Source organism: Macaca mulatta, chromosome 7 (assembly GCF_049350105.2).
Source record: "Macaca mulatta isolate MMU2019108-1 chromosome 7, T2T-MMU8v2.0, whole genome shotgun sequence".
NCBI lineage: Eukaryota > Metazoa > Chordata > Mammalia > Primates > Cercopithecidae > Macaca > Macaca mulatta.
The window spans coordinates 90357544-90378125 of record NC_133412.1 but is presented as its reverse complement, the minus strand read 5'-3'; the positions used below and the strand labels follow the sequence as shown (position 1 = coordinate 90378125).

The window sequence follows — 20582 nt, the reverse complement described above, 5'->3', positions numbered from 1 at the left end:
CCCGCTAGGCTCCTGTTCCACACTGCCTCTACTCCAGGAGACAATTCTATAAACAAGAGTTTATTATCCTCATGCTGCAAATAAACTGAGGCTCAGAGAGGTTAAGTCATTTACCTGAGGTCACACAGCTAGTAAGTGGGGATGTAGCATGCCAACAGGCCCCCCTTCCCCCTGGTGCCCCACACCGCACAGCCTCTCCATCAAAACTCTGGTTAAGGAGAGTATATACCTGTGGATTTTAGGCCAGGGCAGGCCTGGCACCACCTCAACTCAAATGAAAATGCAGCTGGTTAGGATCGTGGGCCACCAGCAGGTTACACCAAAGAGTCATTGGCAGAATTCTCCAGTTTTATTTTAATTATAAAAGTAGTTCTTACTATAGAACACACTAAAAGGAAAATTAGTCCCAGAAACCATATGCTGACATGGTAAATTTTCATAATGGTTTGTCTTCCAAAGTGTTACATAGGTACACACACATCTATATTAAAACGGGGTGGCTTCTGTACATGCCACTTTGTAACTTGTCTTCTCACCTAACACATGGAAGCATCCTCTAGGGGGCTGGCCCAGACACAGCTCCAGGCAGTTAAGCAAACACCCCAAAATTCTCAAAAATTCTTCCAGGTGAGCCAGAGCCACCCATAGCCCACAGCTGTGTGAACAGCACCCACTAGGACTCCAGCTAGAATTAAGCAAACCCTAATTCTGATGAGAGTAAAATGCCTACAAGGGGCAGAGCCCTTGGGACCACCTGCCCTCAAAACCACCTCCCGCCTGGCCCTGACCTGGCCCTGCCTCATGGCGACACTAGTGAACAGTGAGAACAGACACCTGTCCCTGTTGAAGGACTTTGGAGACACCCTTCCATGATCTCATGGAGCAGTTCTATTTATAGACTGGAAAATTAAAAGCCAGTGACCCAGGCTAGGAAAGATAATGAGTAAATGGTGGAGATGGGCAGTGACCTGGTTCTTTGATTCCCACTTCCAATTAAAGCTCCATTTAGTACAACCTCTTATTCACATAGGAGGATGGAATTCAGTCCATGAGATGGGGGTCGCTGGACCACTTGCCACTCCTACCTCTGCAACTTTGAGCAAGACATGGACCCCTGCCAACCTCAGTGGCCGGCATCAGCCGTGAGGATTGTTGTGGAATGTTCCACGCTGCCGTGGAGGCCTATGAGGGATCCCTTGGGAAGAGCAGGCACACCACCTGCATATGCTGGAGACGTGCCACATGCCAGCCTTTTCCCCTCAGCCCCAGAGCAGGCTGCACAACACTAAGACCTTTCAGAGGGGACATCTGTCTGCAAGGTCACCCTAAATGCCTGAGTTTCATGATGGTCATTGATCATTTCCAGGCAGAAACCTTGCCAATGCTGCACTTGGTTTTAATAGACCCACAGGGTGAAGCCCTTGCCCTTGTGTGATTTTCACATACATAGTAGCAATACTCACAGAGGAAACAGAAGCCCTTCCTGGCACTCCTGCAGGACTGAGCCCCTTAACAGCAGTGATTCTGTGGGGCTGACTCCCCAGCTGGTAGGGCACCTCCTCAAGAGATGCAGGGGAGTGAGGTGGGCTCCTCCATCCATCTGTGCAGTTTCCTGCCCAGAAATCCAGCAGCCCCCCCACCTCGTGCTCCTCTCTCCAGGAAGAAATAGGAAGATGCCTGGCTTTCCCTCCTGGGCACATGTTTTGCAGTAGAGGCGGCACTGTGGCCAATGGTCCAAGGAAAGATCTGAAGAGAAAAGGGATATTGGTATTGCCTGCAGGTCAGCTGTCAGCAGGTATATCCTTTTTTTTTTTTTTTTTTTTTTTTCTTTTTTTGAAACAGAGTCTTGCTCTGTCATCCAAGCTGGAGTGCAGTGCCATGATCTCTGCTCACTGCAACCTCTGCCTCCTGGGTTGAAGTGATTCTCCTGTCTCAGCCTCCCAAATAGCTGGGATTACAGGCGCTCACTACTATGCCCGGCTAATTTTTATATTTTTAGTAGAGACAGGGTTTCTCCATGTGGGCCAGGCTGGTCTCGAACTCCTGGCCTCAGGTGATCTGCCCACTGCAGCTTCCCAAAATGCTGGGATTACAGGTGTGAGCCACCGTGCCTAGCTCGCTGTTCTTAAGTGGGCCTCATACGTGCCAATTCACAGAAATGAACCCTGATTATATGGTAAGCCCATTTTCCCAGGAAGGAGGGTTTCTTTTAAATTACGTAACCCATTTAGATATAAAAGTCTCTAGTGGTATAAGTGGACTCATTAAATGCCTACCATTAAGTAATGTATTGATGTAGTTACACATTCATATTTAAAGTTATGCATTATAAACATTCAAATTTAGAAATGTTACTATTTTCTTTTTTTTTATCTTTTATTTTTTCTTTTATAATACTTTTAAGTTCTAGGGTACATGTGCACAACGTAGAGATTTGTTCCATAGGTATACATGTGCCATGTTGGTTTGCTGCACCCATCAACTCATCATCCACATTAGGCATTTCTCCCAATGCTATCCCTCCCCCAACCCCCCACCCCCTGGCAGGCCCCCAAGTATGTGATGCTTCCCACCCTATGTCCAAGTGTTCTCTCATTGTTCAGTTCCTACCTATGAGTGAAAACATGTGGTGTTTGGTTTTCTGTCCTTGTGATAGTTTCTGTGAATGATGGTTTCCAGCTTCATCCATGTCCCTGCAAAGGACATGAACTCATCCTTTTTTATGGCTGCATAGTATTCCATGGTGTATATGTGCCACATTTTCTTTTTATTATACTTTAAGTTCTAGGGTACATGTGCACAACGTGCAGGTTTGTCACATATGTATACATGTGCCATGTTGGTGTGCTGCACCCATCAACTCGTCAGCACCCATCAACTCGTCATTTACATCAGGTATAACTTCCAATGCCATCCCTCCCCTCATTCCCCTTCCCATAATAGGTCCCGGCGTGTGATGTTCCCCTTACCGTGTCCAAGTGATCTCATTGTTCAGTTCCCACCTATGAGTGAGAACATGCGGTGTTTGGTTTTCTGTTCTTGTGATAGTTTGCTGAGAATGATGGTTTCCAGCTACATCTATGTCTCTACAAAGGATACGAACTCATCCTTTTTGATGGCTGCATAGTATTCCATGGTGTATATGTGCCACATTTTCTTAATCCAGTCTGTCACTGATGGACATTTGGGTTGATTCCAAGTCTTTGCTACTGTGAATAGTGCTGCAATAAACATACATGTGCATGTGTCTTTATAGCAGCATGATTTATAATCCTTTGGGTATATACCCAGTAATGGGATGGCTGGGTCAAATGGTATTTCTAGTTCTAGACCCTTGAGGAATCACCATACTGTTTTCCGCAATGGTTGAACTAGTTTAAAATCCCACCAACCGTGTAAAAGTGTTCCTGTTTCTCCACATCCTCTTGAGCTGCAGTGGGCTCCACCCAGTTCAAGCTTCCTGGAGGCTTTGTTTACCTACTTAAGCCTCAGCAATGGTGGGCAACCCTCCCCCAGCCTCGCTGCTGCCTTGCAGTTAGATCTCAGACTGCTGTGCTAGCAATGAGGGAGGCTCCGTGGGTGTGGGACCCTCCCGGCCAGGTGTGGGATATAATTTCCTGGTGTGCCGTTTGCTATACCCTTGGTAAAGTGCAGTATTAGGGTGGGAGTTGCCCGATTTTCCAGGTGTTGTGTGTCTCAGTTTCCCTTGGCTAGGAAAAGGGATTCCCTCCCCCCTTGCGCTTCCCAGGTGAGGCGATGCCTTGCCCTGCTTCAGGTCTTGCTGGTTGGGCTGCACCCCCAGACCAGCACCAATTGTCCAGCACCCCCAGTGAGATGAACCCGGTACCTCAGTTGAAAATGCAGAAATCACCCGTCTTCTGTGTTGCTTGCGCTGGGAGCTGGAGGCTGGAGCTGTTCCTATTCGGCCATCTTGCTCCAGGACTCTACTATTTTCTTTAGTGTGTTATAAAATGGAGCCCTTATGAAATGGATGCATTGAGGTCAAAACAGGTGAATATAAGCAGTTTTGTATGGTGCAACCTAGTGATTGCAATCTTGGTCTCATCGTCACCAGCTCCACTTTGAGTCACCTGTCGGTTTGCCAGAGGACACATGGTCATATCTGACTTCACTCAAATGCTGCCCTTTTTCAGTCTGTGTCCTGCTGTCAGTGGACAGGTTGCATGGTTTTGCAGGGGATTGGCATGACTTTTCTCTGCATTCAGCTTTCGGCTCTGTGGCTTTGTTCTGCATTGGGAACACTGGCCTTTTCCTTCATCCACCACATTTGTGTGGACTCTCAGTTTCTGGGTACAACTACTTACCAGATTGCTTTCATAAGTGATTTTTTTTTTTTTTTTTTTTTGAGGCAGAGCCTCGCTCTATTGCCTAGGCAAGAGTGCAGTGGCGCAATCTCGGCTCACCACAACCTTCACTTCCCGAGTTCAAGCGATTTTCCTACCTCAGCCTCCCGAGTAGATGGCATTACAGGTGCACACCACCATGCCTGGCTAATTTTTGTATTTTTAGTAGAGACAGGGTTTCACTATGTTGGCCAGGCTGGTCTCAAACTCCTGACCTCATGATCCGCCAGCCGTAGCCTCGCAATGTGCTGGGATTACAGGCGTGAGCCACCGTGCCTGGCCTCTAAAAAGAATTTTGACCGAAAGCCTTTGCTCCCTTACCTTCAGGCATACCTGTCATCTGGCTATAAACTGCAGTCAGGGCTGTGCCTGGATGTTGTTCTTGCTTAGTTATACGTATTTGTGTGTGCAAAGACACAACTACTCCTTAACAGGAAGAAAAGAGAACTCTTTGCATTCTCCACAGGGCCCTGCGGGGAGGTTCAGGTTAAGTCAGAGGCTCTTGGTTCTGAATGCCCATTGTAACCACTTGGAGAACTTTAAACACACTGAGCCCTCAGTCCTGGGACCTCCTCCACCATCTGATTGTATTGGTGTGGGATTTTTCAAAGCTCACCAGGTAGCTCCATGCAGTAAATCCCAGTGTGCAGCCAGCTTCCTCCAAGGTGCCCCCAACGCCAACAGGGCAAGAGTCACGTTGCTGTAGCGCCTGTCCTGTGTTCAAGGCGGGAACCTCCTTGTGCGACTTCATCCCTCAACCTCAGCACTCCTCAAACTTCCATGTGCCTGATGCTGACTGCTGGGTCTGGGATGGAGCCCTGAAATCTGCATGTGTAATGTATGTATTTGTAAGGTCATAAGCAGCCTCCAAAGGGTTTATCTAAGAAAGGAACAAGGCATGAAGTGGAGGCCCTAGGGCTGGCCTGGCCTGTTGGGTCAGAGCCTGGGTTTCAGTTTGAACGTGCCGGGGGCCCACAGGGGAGCTGCTTGTGGTTTTCACACCTTCTTTGTGAGCTAAAAAAACCGGTGCCCCTTTAGAGCAACATTCCCTCTGAATGTTTATCATTCTAAAGTGAAAAAAGACACACAAAGCATGAACCTGCTTGTCAGGCAAGGAAGCTGAGGAATCTGTCTGGCTTGCAGAAACCCCTCCTGGGAGCAGACAGCCCTCCCAGGCACAGATGGGACACCACCGCCTCCCACTCGGCCTGTGTCTAGAGACTCCGCATGGCCCCCAGGAAGGTCCTTTCTCCAACAAGGCCAGGGTCAGGACCAAGAGTGAGGACATGGGAAGCACAGGACCTGCAGGGCACCTGCCTCCCTCACCACGTGTGGCATTCAGAGAACAAGGCTGCTCCAGGCCCTGCTCCCTTCTCTCCACCCCAAGGTGCCATTACTAACTCCGGCTGGGCTGCCGACCTGGTTTTGCTGAGTGCTCTCAGAACCCTGTAAATCAGGGGTTGTGTGGGCTCTGGTGGACACCAGACAGAAAGTATATTCATGGACCTGGCTGTCTTCCTGGGAAGAGGCCAATGTAAGGGAGAAGAGACTGTTCCAAGGGCTCCTGGGAGAAAGCAAGGGCCAAAAAGCTCAAGAGCAGGATCTGAGTAGAGGACGCAAATACCTGGCCAGTTCCTGCCTGGCAAATGCTTTAAAGAGCGTGAAGAAAGGCCGGGCACGGTGGCTCACTCCTATCATCCCAGCACTTTGGGAGGCCGAGGCAGGCAGATTGCCTGAGGTCGGGAGTTCGAGACCAGTCCGGCCAACATGGTGAAACCTTGTCTCTACTAAAAATACAAAAAAGTTAGCTGGGTGTGGTGGCGGGTGCCTATAATCCCAGCTACTCAGAAGGCTGAGGCAGGGGAATCGCTTTAACCAGGGAGGCGGAGGTTGCAGTGAGCAGAGATTACGCCACTGCACTCCAGCCTGGGTGACAGAGCAAGACTCCATCTCAAAAAAAAAAGTGAAGAGGAGAGACGGAGAACAGAACCACAGAGCAAAGTCTTACCAGGTCCACTCCTTGGGAATTTGGGGGCCTCTGCTCAACTTCATTGACCTGGTTTTAGCAAACACGCCACCTCCTCATGCTAGGGCTGGAGATACTAGCAGCCAGGGATGTGTGTCTAAATGAACACTGTCAGCCACATGTTAGTGCGTGACTCTGGTATGCAAGAAAGGTTGTACTTCATTTTCTTCTACTTAATTCTAAGCCCCAATCCTCCAGGCTTGTGGGAAATTCAGCCCCAGTCATTACCGGGCTCTTCTCCATGCCCACGACTGGGCAAAGGCCCCAGAGCCTCATGCAGCAGATAGTGCTGGGGAGACCTCTGTGGTCATCAGGCCCAGTCCTTCCTGGGGGCCACCAAGCCATGCTGCTCACCATCTCAGAAACTTCAGAGGCTGGAGCAGAGGCGAGCGATGGAATGCAGCTAGCAGGAGGTAGGATTTCAGCAGGCGTCTCACATCTAAGTCTCCCTGGCTGCTGTTACCAAGTACCAAGGCCTAGGTGGCTTAAACGTTTATTCCTTACAGTTCTGGAGGTGGAGGGTCAAAATCAAGGTGCTAACAAATCCCGTGTCTGGTGAAGACCCTCCTCCTGATGTACAGACCACCGTGTCCTCTCATGGTGGAGAGTGAGCGAGCTTGGGTTTCTTTCCCTTCTCACACTATTCCCAGCGTGGAGGCTCCACCCTCATGACAGCTAACCCTACTCACCTCCCACAGCCCCCACCTCCATGGCTCCAACATCTGCATTTTGCAGAGACACAAACATGCATTCCATAACATCTTGAAAGTCTTCCATCAGGCAGCTGCTGTTTTTGCCCTGAACGATTGCAAGTGCCTGGGCATGACATATGCCCCAGCCCAGGGGGAGCCGCATTGTAAGGCCATCGTCTCAGCCCCCGACTCAGGCTGTCCTGTCTCCGCAGTGCTCATCGACCTGCGGGAAGGGCCTGCAGTCCCGGGTGGTGCAGTGCATGCACAAGGTCACAGGGCGCCACGGCAGCGAGTGCCCCGCCCTCTCGAAGCCTGCCCCCTACAGACAGTGCTACCAGGAGGTCTGCAACGACAGGATCAACGCCAACACCATCACCTCCCCCCGCCTTGGTGAGTGTCTTCACTGGCCCCGGTTCCCCGGGGGCTGCTGTGTCTCCTGCCCAGTGAGTCCTCCCTGATGGTGAGGTTCTTTCAGCTAGAAAGCCCCCTTCTTGGGCCTCACTTGTCACACAAGGCTGACATGTGTCAGTTCTGTAGAAGAGGTTTCAAAGATGGAATTCCATTCCCTGTTGTGGAACTGGTGTTTGCTTACTGCTGTCTCAAACACAGGCCCCTGAGCATCCCCCTCACCCTTTTGCCCAACACAGAAGAATGTTCCACAGACATTGTAGGTTTCCTGTGCATGAGGAATGTGAAGGGAAGTGCTTCTTTCTAGAAATGAAAGCTCCAGGGACATCCTTCATGATGCCGTGAGGATGCACACGTGGGGCACACCCCAGGCTGATGCTCGAGCGGCAGACAGGTGTGGTGGAGGGCTGCAGACTGTGTGCGTGGTTTGGCCCTGGGTGCTCAGAACCTGGCCTCTTACCAGTTCATGCCCCAGGTCAGTGGTGATGCGAGGAGACGAGGAGCACTTAAAGATCTGGCCAGGTGTGGTGGCACATGCCTGTAAATCCCAGCACTTTGGGAGGCCAAGATGGGTGGATCCCTGAGGTCAGAAGCTCAAGACCAGCCTGACCAACACAGTGTAACCCTGTCTCTATTAAAAATACAAAAAGTAGCCAGGCGTGGTGGCACATGCCTGTAGTCCCCACTACTCAGGTGGCTGAGGCAGGAGAATCGCTTGAACCCAGAAGGCAGAGGCTGTAGTGAGCCGAGATTGCGCCACTGCACTCCAGCCTGGGCGACAGAGTGAGACTCTGTCTCAACACATACAAAACAATGATATAATTCCTTTTAACAGAGTTTCTGTTTTGCTAAATAGAAGTCCCTGAGAAATATTTTCCTACCTGAGGCTGGAAACTCACTGAAATGCAGGGGATTTGTAGCATCTTTGTTCCAGGGGAGGCCTTTGGGCTGCCGGAAGTATAGTTGTGGCTTTTGCAAGCACGGGCCTGCTTGGTGACTTCCAGAGACCACCCTCAAGCAGGGCCTTCTCTCTGTACAATCAAGACCCTGAAGGATATTTGGGCCACTTGTATGTCTTGGACCTCATGCTTTTTGGGGTCCTTTGATGTTCACTGTTCCATGTCGTCCTGTTTTATAAATGCCTACAATAATGGTACCCTCAGCCACAAAACAGTAAGTGTCATTTAGCTTGGAAGCAAGGTGGCCTGTGCCCTCTTCCCTGGAGAGGCAGCCAGACCACCACGCTGTCATGTGGTTGGGTTTGGATGCAAGGGTGCGTCCCTGTGACAGAAAGTGGCACCCCCAGTGCCCTGGGAGGAGGCATGGCCTAATCAGTGCATAGGGTTGACATGTGCACAAGGGTGAGGGAGCCCAGACGGTGGGACCACAAGCCCTCCCTGGGCGTGCATCAGGACACGCCTGGGCCATCCCTGACCCTGGGTGTTCTCTTTTGTCCCCTTAGCTGCTCTGACCTACAAATGCACGCGAGACCAGTGGACGGTGTATTGCCGGGTCATCCGAGAAAAGAACCTCTGCCAGGACATGCGGTGGTACCAGCGCTGCTGCCAGACCTGCAGGGACTTCTATGCAAACAAGATGCGCCAGCCACCGCCAAGCTCGTGACGCGCAGCCCCGGGGGTCGCTCAAGGCTCAGACTCGAGGTCTGAAAGCCGCCCACCCCCAAGCGTATCAGCCTTGCGGCCATGCCCCCACAAGGCTACCACAAGAATACAACTGCATAGAACATGAGTGTGGACTTGACGTTTGCCATTAAAGCTTCTGTACTTAATATATTGTTAACAGCCACTGGATGGCTTTCTACAGTGAGGAAAAAGTAGGCATGAGTCACAAAATAACTTTAATTTCTAGGATTCCAGGTACCTCGAAGGGGAGCACCTCTGGCAGACAACCGTCAAAAGAGAGACATCATTTAGTGTTCCTGTCTTGGCTCGCTTTCGACATTTGAATTCCCAGTGCTTGGTATATCATGGAGGAAACATCCCCAAAACGAGACATGTTAGAAGAGGCTTTATTCTGAAAGCCGGCGATACCCTGGAGGGAGGGGCAGGTGTTCGTGAGCCTCTACCCGTGGCTTCTCTGGAGAGGGCCGGGCTGCTGAGCCCACGTTTTCTCTTCATCTACCTTCTTGACCACATGAGAACCAGGACATTGCCTCCATGCCTGTCTCTGACAACACAGTGTCTAAATCCTAGGTGTTGCCTTGGAAGTCTCGTCCCTGAGAGTGTAAACTATGTATGCCAACGAGGACAACAGTGCCACGCAGTTCACACCACCCACATGGCAAGAATGTTCCAAGACAGTCTGGGTTTGGGGAAGCATCTAATTTTCAGAGCTCTGCTGTCCACCGTGTAGGGAAACAGAAGGGCCTTTCTTCAAGGTGCTGTGAAATGGGAAACGGTAATTGTGGTGATGGGGTTGCTGCCTAAGGCAAAGGTAAGCTTGGGCCAGCTTCGTTGGGGCAGATGGGCATCTGCCCCACCTTCCAGGAGCATCCACTCTGGCCCGCACTTCCTAAAGCTTTGCACCTTAGAGATGCTGTACCACATCCCAGTGGCTTTCTACCAACCTTGGCCATTTATCTGAAGACGACATTTGGGACCTCTGAGGACAAAAACCCAGGCCTAGGATGTATAGAGCAAGGCCTGACTGCTCTATCCTGGCACGGAGCAGCCTGATGTGGCAGGACCAGGGGAGGAACGCCATCTGGCCCGCACTGCTGCACACCCACTGAGCCTTCCTGTAGCCCAGACTCTGTGGTAGCCATTATCATCACGCCTGTCATCACTGACCCATCTTCTTGGTGGGGCAAGGATGATGCATGATGAAGGTCCTTCCCTCCTGCAGCCCCCTCACGCCTGGTAGCAGATGAACAGAGTGGCCTCTTTGAGAACACAGAGGATGGTAGAACTCTGCCTGCAAGGAGGCCAGGAAGGCTGGAAACAGAGACCCTAGATGCCAGGAGGCCTGTTTTTGCTCACCAACTTGGTGGGCATTTCATGGGTGCTTATGTTCTAGGACTTTACCATAAGAAACACACCTCCTCCCTGATTTCAGACAGAAGGTCTCACTTGGACTAATTTCCATGGGATCATCTCCCAGTGCTTCTTGATTTATTGGTGCTGTGTTTCTGTGTTTTGTTTTGTTAGATGTCACAACAGTAGAGTTAGCTTAAATCAGAAAGAAACCTCTCTGCGTTCTCCACCCTGTCTGACGAGCTGTGTTTGTGTTTGGACTACCCCAGAGGCAGAGAAGCGGTAGGGATGTCAGGGAATTTACTCACTTCCACTTGAATCAACGAGAAGTGTTGAGAAACTTCTGTGGGTGCTCTGTGGAAAGAACTGAGAGTGCCAGGATGGAGCGGCCCACCCTCACCCCGGGGCCTGTGCAGAACTCTGTCCTCCCCGTCAGGCCTGGCCACCAGAAGACTCCCCTGAATTCCCATTTTCACAAAGCCCTCAAAATTTTGGGGGAGCTGAGATTCCATTTCCTTCATCCCCAAATGAACTGTTAATTCACCAAAAGACATTTAGACTTTTGCAGCCAAGGAGCAGAGCTGAGCTAGCTCACTAAGGAAGCCTTAGCTTGGTCTCCTGCATGGGCCCCGGGCCTCTAAATATGCCCCCTGGTCACCCTGGCAAGGGCCCCACACCCTCAGAATGAAAGGGATTGATTGGGTTGTCAGACACCCCCATTAGTTCCCCTAAAGTCCGCATCTTTGGAGCTCTTTTAGCTCATTTTTTTTGTTTTTTGTTTTTTTTTTTTTGAGATGGAGTCTCGCTCTGTCACCCAGGCTGGAGTGCAGTGGCGCGATCTTGACTCACTGCAAACTCCGCCTCCCGGGTTCACGCCATTCTCCTGCCTCAGCCTCCCGAGCAGCTGGGACTACAGGCGCCCGCCACCATACCCGGCTACTTTTTTGTATTTTTAGTAGAGACGGGGTTTCACCGTGTTAGCCAGGATGGTCTCATTCTCCTGACCTTGTGATCCACCTGCCTCGGCCTCCCAAAGTGCTGGGATTACAGGAGTGAGCGACCGTGCCTGGCCTTTTAGCTTATCTTGAAATCCACCAGCCTGCCTTCCTGTTCATGGCACGAGCAGTGATTTCAGTGAAACCATCATGACATTCTTGTCCCACTAGACTCTGATCACAGCAGTGATGTCTCTGTATTGTTAACAACACCCTGTACTGTCCCTCAAGTACTGTACCTTTGTGCTTGCACACGTGTTACTAACTAGAGCCTCACGATCCTATGGTGCTATTTTTATTGGTGCAAAATGAAACCCTCTCAGTTGACCATGGCTTGATATGATCAGAATGCAGGAAAAGAGCCTCAATGGCAATACTATTGTTCTTTTTTCATTTCAGAGTCAAATGTATATATTTTCCATTAGTTAACTTGCATTACATACTGTACCCATGGTATTTTTGTTTTACTTTCTTTTTGGTGCTGGTTTTGAAAGGAAAAAAAAAAAACAGAAGACAAACATTGGATGCCATTATACATGAAAAATTAATCATTTCATTGGAAGCAAGTTGAATATGTGTAATAAAATGTTTTTCCATAATGGTTTTAAGCTGTCTGTGAAGTAAAAGACGAAAGCCAGTCCTCAGGGCTGACGGGGAGGCTGTGTCCTTCCCCACTGTGGCGGTCACCTGGCTTGCCAGGGACTTGGCTGCGGGGAGCCTGCTGGCCACAGCTGGAGTTGGTGTCAGAGGTCACTGGGAAATGCAGTTCTGAGGGATGGCTGCATCTCCATGAGCGAGTGCTAACAAATCATTCAGTCCTGGCCTCATCCCTTTGTGGTTGCAAAACCCTGGGTGGGGACATGAGGGTCTGACAGTTGTGCTGGGAGCCTGTGCATCTGATTGATGTAGAGCAGCCACTTCACTGGCAGAGCAGCCCAGGCTCCAAGACCTGTGCTGCAGAGTGCAGGCCCTGGCCATGCTGGCCGGAGAGCCATGCTGAACTCTCCACCCGCTACCCCCACCCCACAACCCTGCCAACAGCCCTCACAGCTTCCCTCCGCCAGCAGATGTGACGGCAAGTCACGGCCCTGCACATCCCCCAGCACTGCGGACAGGACAGGGGTGCCACACCACCACCACAGTGGGAACAACCACAGCCATTTGGATGCCATCTGGGCCTGACATGGAACACACATGTCACAGCTTACAGGGATGGGGAGTCCATCTCCTCCCGGAGTCAGGAGAAACCTCCACACCCACAACCTTAGAGCCCTCTATTAAGACTAAAGCAGGCCAGGCGCAGCAGCTCACACCTGTAATCCCAGAACTTTGGGAAGTTGACATGGGAGGATCACTTGAGGCCAAGAGTTGATCAGCCTGGGCAAAATAGTGAGACCCCTGTCTACTAAAGTTAGCTGGGTGTGGTGGCATACTCCTGTAGTCCCTCTCAGCTACTCAGAAGGCTGAGGCAGGAACATCACTCGAGCCCAGTAGTTGGAGGCTGCAGTGAGCTGTGATTGTGCCACTGTACTCCAGCCTGGACAACACAGCAAGACCCTATCTAAGAAAAGAAAAATGGAGTAGCACCCAGAAATCTCACTAACGAAATAAATAATTTGACAGACAACATACTGCCCACAGCCCCCTGGTCACTGGAAAACCCGTGGTTTGTGTTAATTCTTGAGAACCATCGCCCACCTGCCTCCAGGACGTGGAACCCTCTCGTCCTTCCTCCATTCTGCCCTCTCTGGCGGGTTGGCTTTTAACAGCCCTGTTTGCATGGAATTTCTTCATGTTCTGCTTCGATTCCTGGATGGCCCAGTGATTCCGGTTTGTTAGATGAAATTGACAAGCTCTCCATCAGCAAGTGTTGAGTGGGCATCTGTCAGGGACCAAGCACTTCCTAGAACCGCAGAGAATGCAAAGGAACAGAAGTCCTACTCAGGAGCCCACAGCCCCACAGGGCAGAGAAGCCTGGAGATGCACAGAGCTGGGAATGAGCCAGAGGAGCACAGCTCCGAAGAGAGAAAGGTCAGGATGTCCTCTGTGGGTTTGTTCACTGACCTGGACACAGACTAGAAGGGCTGGGGTTGGAAGCTTTTACTGCAGCGCCCTCTCTGTGTAAAAGGTCTCAGCAAAAGCCCTTGCCTTTCTGCTTCCAGGTACAAACCTACCTGCATGTGTCCACCTTCTCTGCCTGACAAGGAAGCGGTGCCCAGCCCTCCTGGAAAGCCAGCCCTCCCACCATCACTTGACATCCCCCCCACCACCCCAGCAGCACTCCACACACCGCCTCACTTCTGGTCATGAACTCCCCTGGCTTTCACCCTCTGCTCTGCACTAACGCTCTTCTTGACAGGTCACCAATGACTTCATGGCATCAGGTTGCGTGGACATCCTAGTGTCCTGTTCCCCAGCTCCCAGCGGCCCTCCCCTTTGACGCAGCCCCTCTGCAGCACCACCCACTGCTGGCTTTCCTCCCCTCTCCCCGCCATCTGGCTAGTGATGAAGTGCCCCAAGCTCAGCCCTCCACCCTTTTCTATATACTTTCTCCCTAGGTCATATTACCTGGACTCAAGACTTTCTAAACCACGTGCATCCTGTTCTTTTCCAAGTGAACATTTTGGGCCCTGACAGCCACCCTGGCCCACCTCTGTACTCACGCGTGACTCTCCACGTGCATACTCAATCCCCCGGGAAGTTTGGGCCTAAGATAGCGCTTCATAGTTGTCCTAAATCTGCAATTTGGGCAGGGGGTTTGGGGAGGGCCACTCACCTCTGCTGGGGTGGCTCAAAGGACAAGTAGAGACTGGAAGGGTCAGAAAGGCTGTGGTCTTGCACCTGTGGCCGCTGATGCCAGCTGCCAGTCAGAACTTCGGCTAGGACCATCAGCCGGGACACCTGCAAGGGGCCTCTCTAAGGGATGATGGGATTTTGGTGGCAAACATCCTGAGAGTGAGCTGCACAACCTCTTGTGACAACTCAGAATTTCCACAGCATCACTCCCACCATACTCTAAGAGCAAGGCAGGCACAAAGGCTCAGTCGAGTTTAAGGGCGGCGGGGGGGACAAAGCGTCCGCCTCTTGCTGGGGGTGGTGTCAGGGTTCTGGAAGAGCAGGTAGAGTGGGGAACATTGTTATGGCCATTTTTGGAAGATTCACACACATCCCCTGTATTCGTTGGGGTTCTCCAGGGAAATGGAACCAAGAGGATAGATAAGAGGAGATTTATTATGGGAATTGGCTCACATGATGATTGGAGGCCAAGAAGTCCTGCCATCTGCTGTCTGCCAGCGGGAGACTCAGGAAAGCTGCCACTGCAATTCAGTCTCAGTCCAAAGGCCGGAGAACCGGGAGTTCTGGGGGCAGAGGAGAAGACGGATGGTCCAGCTCCAGCAGAGAGTGCAGATTCACCCTTCCTCAGCCTCTCTGTTCTATTCGGGCCCTCTGCAGATTGGATGGTGCCCACCCACCTTGGTGAAGGTGGATCTTCTTTCCTCAGCCTATGGATTCAGACACTTATCTCTTCCAGAAACAGCCTCACAGACACTTCCGGAAATCATGGGCATCCCTTAACACAGGCAAGTTGATGTATAAAATTAACCTTCATACTCACACATACATGTAAAATACACTCACCCCTCCCCCACCTCAGCCCTAAAGTCTCATCTCCTTTCAGCATCAGGCTCAGGACTGCATCCCCTGAATCAGGTGCTGATGTGGCTCCTCCAGCGTGGCTCCCCAGGCACAGGTCCTTGAGCACTGGTTCTAAAAATCCCAAGAACTAAAGACAGACATCCTCTTCCCTCCACCGAGAGGGTCAAGAGAAGATGGTGTCAACAGCATAAGACAACCACTGCAGACACTCCCTATTTTAAAAGGAGGGAAGGCACATGACAGGCACCGTCCAGCAGCTGATGTCCAGCCTGGCACATGGAGCCAGTTCCATTAGGCTCAGTCCTACTGCCAGGGAACGATTCTCCTTGGACTACCTCCAGGAGCCAAAGAGGCTTTTGGCATATTGTAATTCATTCTTAATGATGGGGAGGCATGATTCAATAAAGTGTCCTTCCTTTTGGAGAGCATGTCCTGACACGCCCCCAGGTACTGGACTCCTACAAACTTCACCAATAAAATGATCCTTCAGTCCGGGCACGGTGGCTCATGCCTGTAATCCCAGCACTTTGGGAGGCCGAGGCGGGTGGATCAGGAGATCAAGACCATCCTGGCCAACATGGTGAAACCCCATGTCTACTAAAGATACAAAAATTAGCCGGGCGTGGTGGCATGCACCTGTAGTCCCAGCTACTTGGGAGGCTGAGGCAGGAGAATTGCTTGAACCCGGGAGGCAGAGGTTGCAGTGAGCTGAGATCTCACCACTGCACTCCAGCCTGGGTGACAGAGCGAGACTCCATCTCAAAAAAAAAAAAAAAAAAAAAAAAAGAAAAAAAAGAAAAAAAAAAAGGCCCTCAAATCTCCATGGGGCTTTTCTCCCCCAGCCTAGAGTCCATGTGTCCTACCACGGCCTCTAGTTAACTTGCCACTTCCTGCTCATCTGGTCTGATTAACGTGATGTCACAGATACAGTGGATCAGCCCAAGTTCTTGGGAGAGTCTTTACAATCCAGGCCCTCTCAGGCTATATCATAATAGAATTAACATCAGCCCCAGGGAAGACAAGCGGAAACTTGTGTCTGTCACACTTCCTTGGCCCCAACTCTTCCTTTCTAATATGGATGGAAATGAATGCCTCCCCCAGTCACTGACCATCTTCCTTGCATCTGAATCATGTTCATCTGCTCTAGCAAAGATATCACACCTGGCATGGCAGTTTGCGTGGGGCTCATTCTTGGATAAAATTGCAGTAGTCCACTGTGGTCAGAGAAGATCCACTCTGAATTTTGTAGAGGCCAGACTGAGGAATTGTGCGGAAATATGATGGGGACAACCACAGCAGCATCCTTTAGGTCTTTAAGAATGAGAATCAAATATGCTATTCTCACTGGGTTGCAACATCGCTATTGATTTACTGTCTTGCCTGGTGTCATGAGTAGTGCAAGATTAGAGATAACCAGGTCCACAAACATTTGTATCTTTCTACAGTGTCAGACTTTTACTGATGCCATTTCAATCACACAAGCCCAAAGTTCCCTGGAGTTCCCAAGTATGCAGTTCTCCTTAGTACTATCCATTCACTTGGTAGTCAAAGCCACGGGCACCGGGCTCAAGCCCCTCCAACAGGTCAGTCAATATTGCAAACCATGCATAATAGTACACATAGTCACTCACACCTATAAGCCCAGTACTTTGGGAGGCCGAGGCAAGTGCATCAACTGAGGTCAGGAGTTTAAGACCAGCCTGTCCAACTTGGTGAAACCCCATCTCTACTAAAAATACGAAACTTAACCAGGCATGATGGCAGGTGCCTATAGTCCTAGGCACTGGGACTCTGGAGGCTGAGGCAAGAGAATCACTTGAACCTGGGAGGTGAAGATTGCAGTGAGCAGAGATCACGCCACTACACTCCAGCCTGGGTGACAAAGGGAGACTCAGTCTCAAAAATAATAATAATAATAATAATAATATACATAGTCACTATATAAATGTTACAGATTAAACATTCCACAGTAAACAAAGTAACATTTAACATCAAGAGAAAAAGATTGAAAGAATTAACCAACCAGGCCAGGGGAAGTAAGACAAAAGGAGTCCTGGGCTGGGTTGGCCGGTCCATTGGTCTTGCAAGGAAGCACCTTTGATATGGCAGAGCCTTTGGAGGCAGATGCCAAGTTCTTATCATAAGTGACTGCAAGACGGTGTCAGTTAAGATGGCCTGTTCAAGCTGCTGAAGGGCTGTTCTTTTATGGTCACAGAGTCCTCTGGCGAGAGCTGATAGTATTAAATAGAAGAGTATGCTTATTTGTGACCTTATCTGGTTGGATGCAGTCTTAATTTTTTTATTTGTTTCCTAAGCAAAACAGTTTCCTTATCCTTGTTGGCAAAGTGCCCTGTGAAATATATAATGGAGGGAGGCCAAGGCGGGTGGATCACGAGGTCAGGAGTTCGAGACCAGCCTGGTCAACATAGTGAAATCCCAGTATCTCTACTAAAGATACAAAAAAATTAGCTGGGTGTGATGGCACATGCCTGTAATCCCAGCTACTCAGGAGGCTGAGGCAGGAGAATAGCTTGAACCCAGGAGGCAGAGGTTGCAGTGAGCCGAGATCGCACTACTGCACTCCAGCCTGGGACAGAGTAAGACTCCACCTCAAAAGAAAAAAGAAATATATAATGCAGTCTTTTTCTAAGATGGAGTTAGTTATGTCAAGGGTGATCTATACACCTGGGGAGAGGGAGGCAGTTTCACAGGCTTCTACTTGGCCCTCCCCACTACAGTAGTTCTTTACCCTACAGGCCAAGGACCAAGTCCACGCATTACCCGTACGCATTTAGGGAAGGGGAAACTATCACTGGGAGGCTTCATGGACCCACCAGACCCACTGTAGCCAAACCTGGACCAGGCCCCATTTATTATGTGAACTCCATCCCCCGTCACTCTGAAACAGGGACCACAATGACACTCAGTATCTGGGGTATCAGTGTCAACTTGGATCCTGTGTGCAACAGTCCTCTAAATGTCTGCGTATATTTCTCTCCAACAAGTAAATGGTTGTAGGTTCCTTTAGGGAAAGATTGGGGGCAAATAACTTATACCCTTCTCCCTGGGACCCAGCCTCTCCTTCAGTCAATGGATTCTGGGCATGAAAACCAGTTCAGACTGGAAACTGAGCAAGATATCATGTTTGACAGGATGGTTGCTCTTGTGATCATCCTTTTTTATTGAATGTGTAAACTGAGTAATACTATAAATATACAACGAATTGAGTTATAGATGGGAAGTTGGCTGCTCATCTGTCTTGCCCTAGTAAGGCTCTATTAACTATTTCCAACCGCTATCTGTAGCTCAGTCCCCTCTGCTCCTTCTCTGACCTTGCTGCTCATCATGATCTTACACCCACCCTTTTTCTGAGTGTGAAGGGCTTACCCTATGGCTTTGTTTAGGGATCCTATTAGCCTAATTGCTATCAGGGAGCCCAGTTCTGCACAGCATCCCCTGCTGTCAGCCATGACCTATAGGGGACGGTTCTGCTGGAACTTCTCCACAATGCGGCTGCCCTTTCAGCAGGACCTCCTCACTGCTTTGGGAAATGGAGGAGTTTCCCTCAGACCCTCCTATGGAACATCAGAGGGGGGCGGAAGGTGTTCCAGCCTTACAGAGAATATCCTCCCTAGCAAGCCCAGCCTCTGACTCCTCTGAACCCTCTGTCTCTACCTACCATAACACCTTTTTTTTTTTTTTTTTGAGATGGAATCTAGCTCTGTCACCAAGGCTGAACTGCAGTGGTACAATCTCAGCTCACTGTAACCTCCATTTACCGGGTTCAAGTGATTCTCCTGCCTCAGCCTCGTGAGTAGCTGGGATTACAGATGCCCGCCACCACGCCTGGTTAATTTTTCGTACTTTTAGTAGAGATGGGGTTTTGCCATGTTGGCCAGGCTGGTCTTGAACTCCTGACCTCAGGTGATCCGCCCGCCTCAGCCTCCCAAAGTGCTGGGATTACAGGCGTGAGCCACCATGTCCGGCTCCTTCCATAACACTTCTACTGCACTTTGCGAGACCATCACTGTCCCCGAGATTCTGTGAGCCATCTGCCTCCCAGGGTCCTCGGGAGGGAGTTAAATCCATGCAGAGAACTCCCGCTGCAAGAGGTAGAATTCCCCCCTTCTACCTTGATGTCTGCTGTTCCTTATCCAGCACCTCAGATCCGGTCTGGTACACTGTCCTGGCGTCTGCATGTCCATTCTTGCTAGGGCCTGCAGCTCCTTCGGGGTCTAGTTCCTTTCCACCTCCACCCGAGTTATATTGTGACTTAGGAATCTGGTGACCAGGAGGGGAGGTGGGGGAGATCCTGATTCTAACACAGCATTTGTATTATCTTACAAGGCAAAGGCCTCAGCATCATCTTTAAGCAAGGGAGCAGTGATAGATCGCTTTAATAGGGAAGAGAGGGCCACTTCTGCAGGCTGGAAAATGTCTAGAGAATGTGGGGTTTCACAGTTTTTAGGGCATTTACTGAGGTATCCGCCCGTTCCAATCCCAGAGTCCCACTCCTTCCTAATCAGGATTGTGACCTTCATGTAGCCAACTTCCTGGGGTTGAGAATTCAGCCTTCTCTGAAGCTTCTGTAGTCATTACCATTAAAGCCTGGCCTGATCCTCAGCTCTTTCTGTCCCCTTAGGACATAAAGGCCTCGTTTCACACTTCACCTTAAATTAGTGATTAATCATCTGTAGCATTTTTATTGTCTTTCTCCAGTGCATCGCTAACGCTGGCAACAGCCACTTAATTTCTTTGCCTTCGAATTTCTATTTCCCTGTATCTTTCAAATGACTGAGCTATTGCACCATCAGTGAAGGCTTAATCATTGTCCATACAGATGCCAGAGACTTCCTCCTGGGAGGTTGGTGGGGGGAGGGAGGTGGTGTGGGGGGAGGGAGGTGATGTGGGGGGAGGGGGTAGTACGGGGAGTCCTTGTATCCAGCTGGCAGGTGATGGCAGCTCCAAAGTCCTATCTTAGGGTCTGCTTCCTAGGACCACTCCTGGCACCATCTGCCTTAGTTTGGGTTCTCAGCAGCCAGTCTGAGATAGAGGCTTGTGGGGAGGTTGATTGGGAGGTGCCCTCGGGAATCCTGTGATGGGTGAGAAAGGATTTGGCACAGGCAGGTACCATGGGGAGCTGTAGAGTGGAACAGTTGTCTCAAACAGAGGCAAGGGGGCAGGCCTTCATATATCACAGGACGAATGCCATCTTGAGAGTTCGCTGTCTTCTGCTGAGAGGGTGTTGGGGACAGACTCAGCTGTGAGCAGCCACCACTCCTGGCAGCGGGGGACACCCCTCAGTCCTGAGGGAGGATCTGTGTGGCACACCACACCATACACCATATGCCTTAAACTTAGATTTTTCACAAATTAAATTCCCAGTTAACTGTGGCTTCCCCAAATCAGTAAATGGCACCACTAACCAACTAATGTCTGATATCAAA

General features: G+C 50.3%; 1 protein-coding gene across 2 annotated transcripts in view; it reads left to right on the top strand.

Moving 5' to 3' along the window:
* The window catches only part of ADAMTS17 (ADAM metallopeptidase with thrombospondin type 1 motif 17), a 362991-nt gene extending 350917 nt beyond the window's left edge, over nt 1-12074 (top strand). For both annotated transcript variants that reach the window (XM_077940459.1, XM_077940458.1), the window contains 2 exons: nt 7295-7472; nt 8953-12074. In XM_077940459.1, the coding sequence (XP_077796585.1) occupies nt 7295-7472; nt 8953-9113 (339 nt within the window). In that variant the 3' untranslated portion in view covers nt 9114-12074. The remainder of the gene's footprint in view (nt 1-7294; nt 7473-8952) is intronic.
* Nucleotides 12075-20582: the final 8508 nt, after the last annotated feature.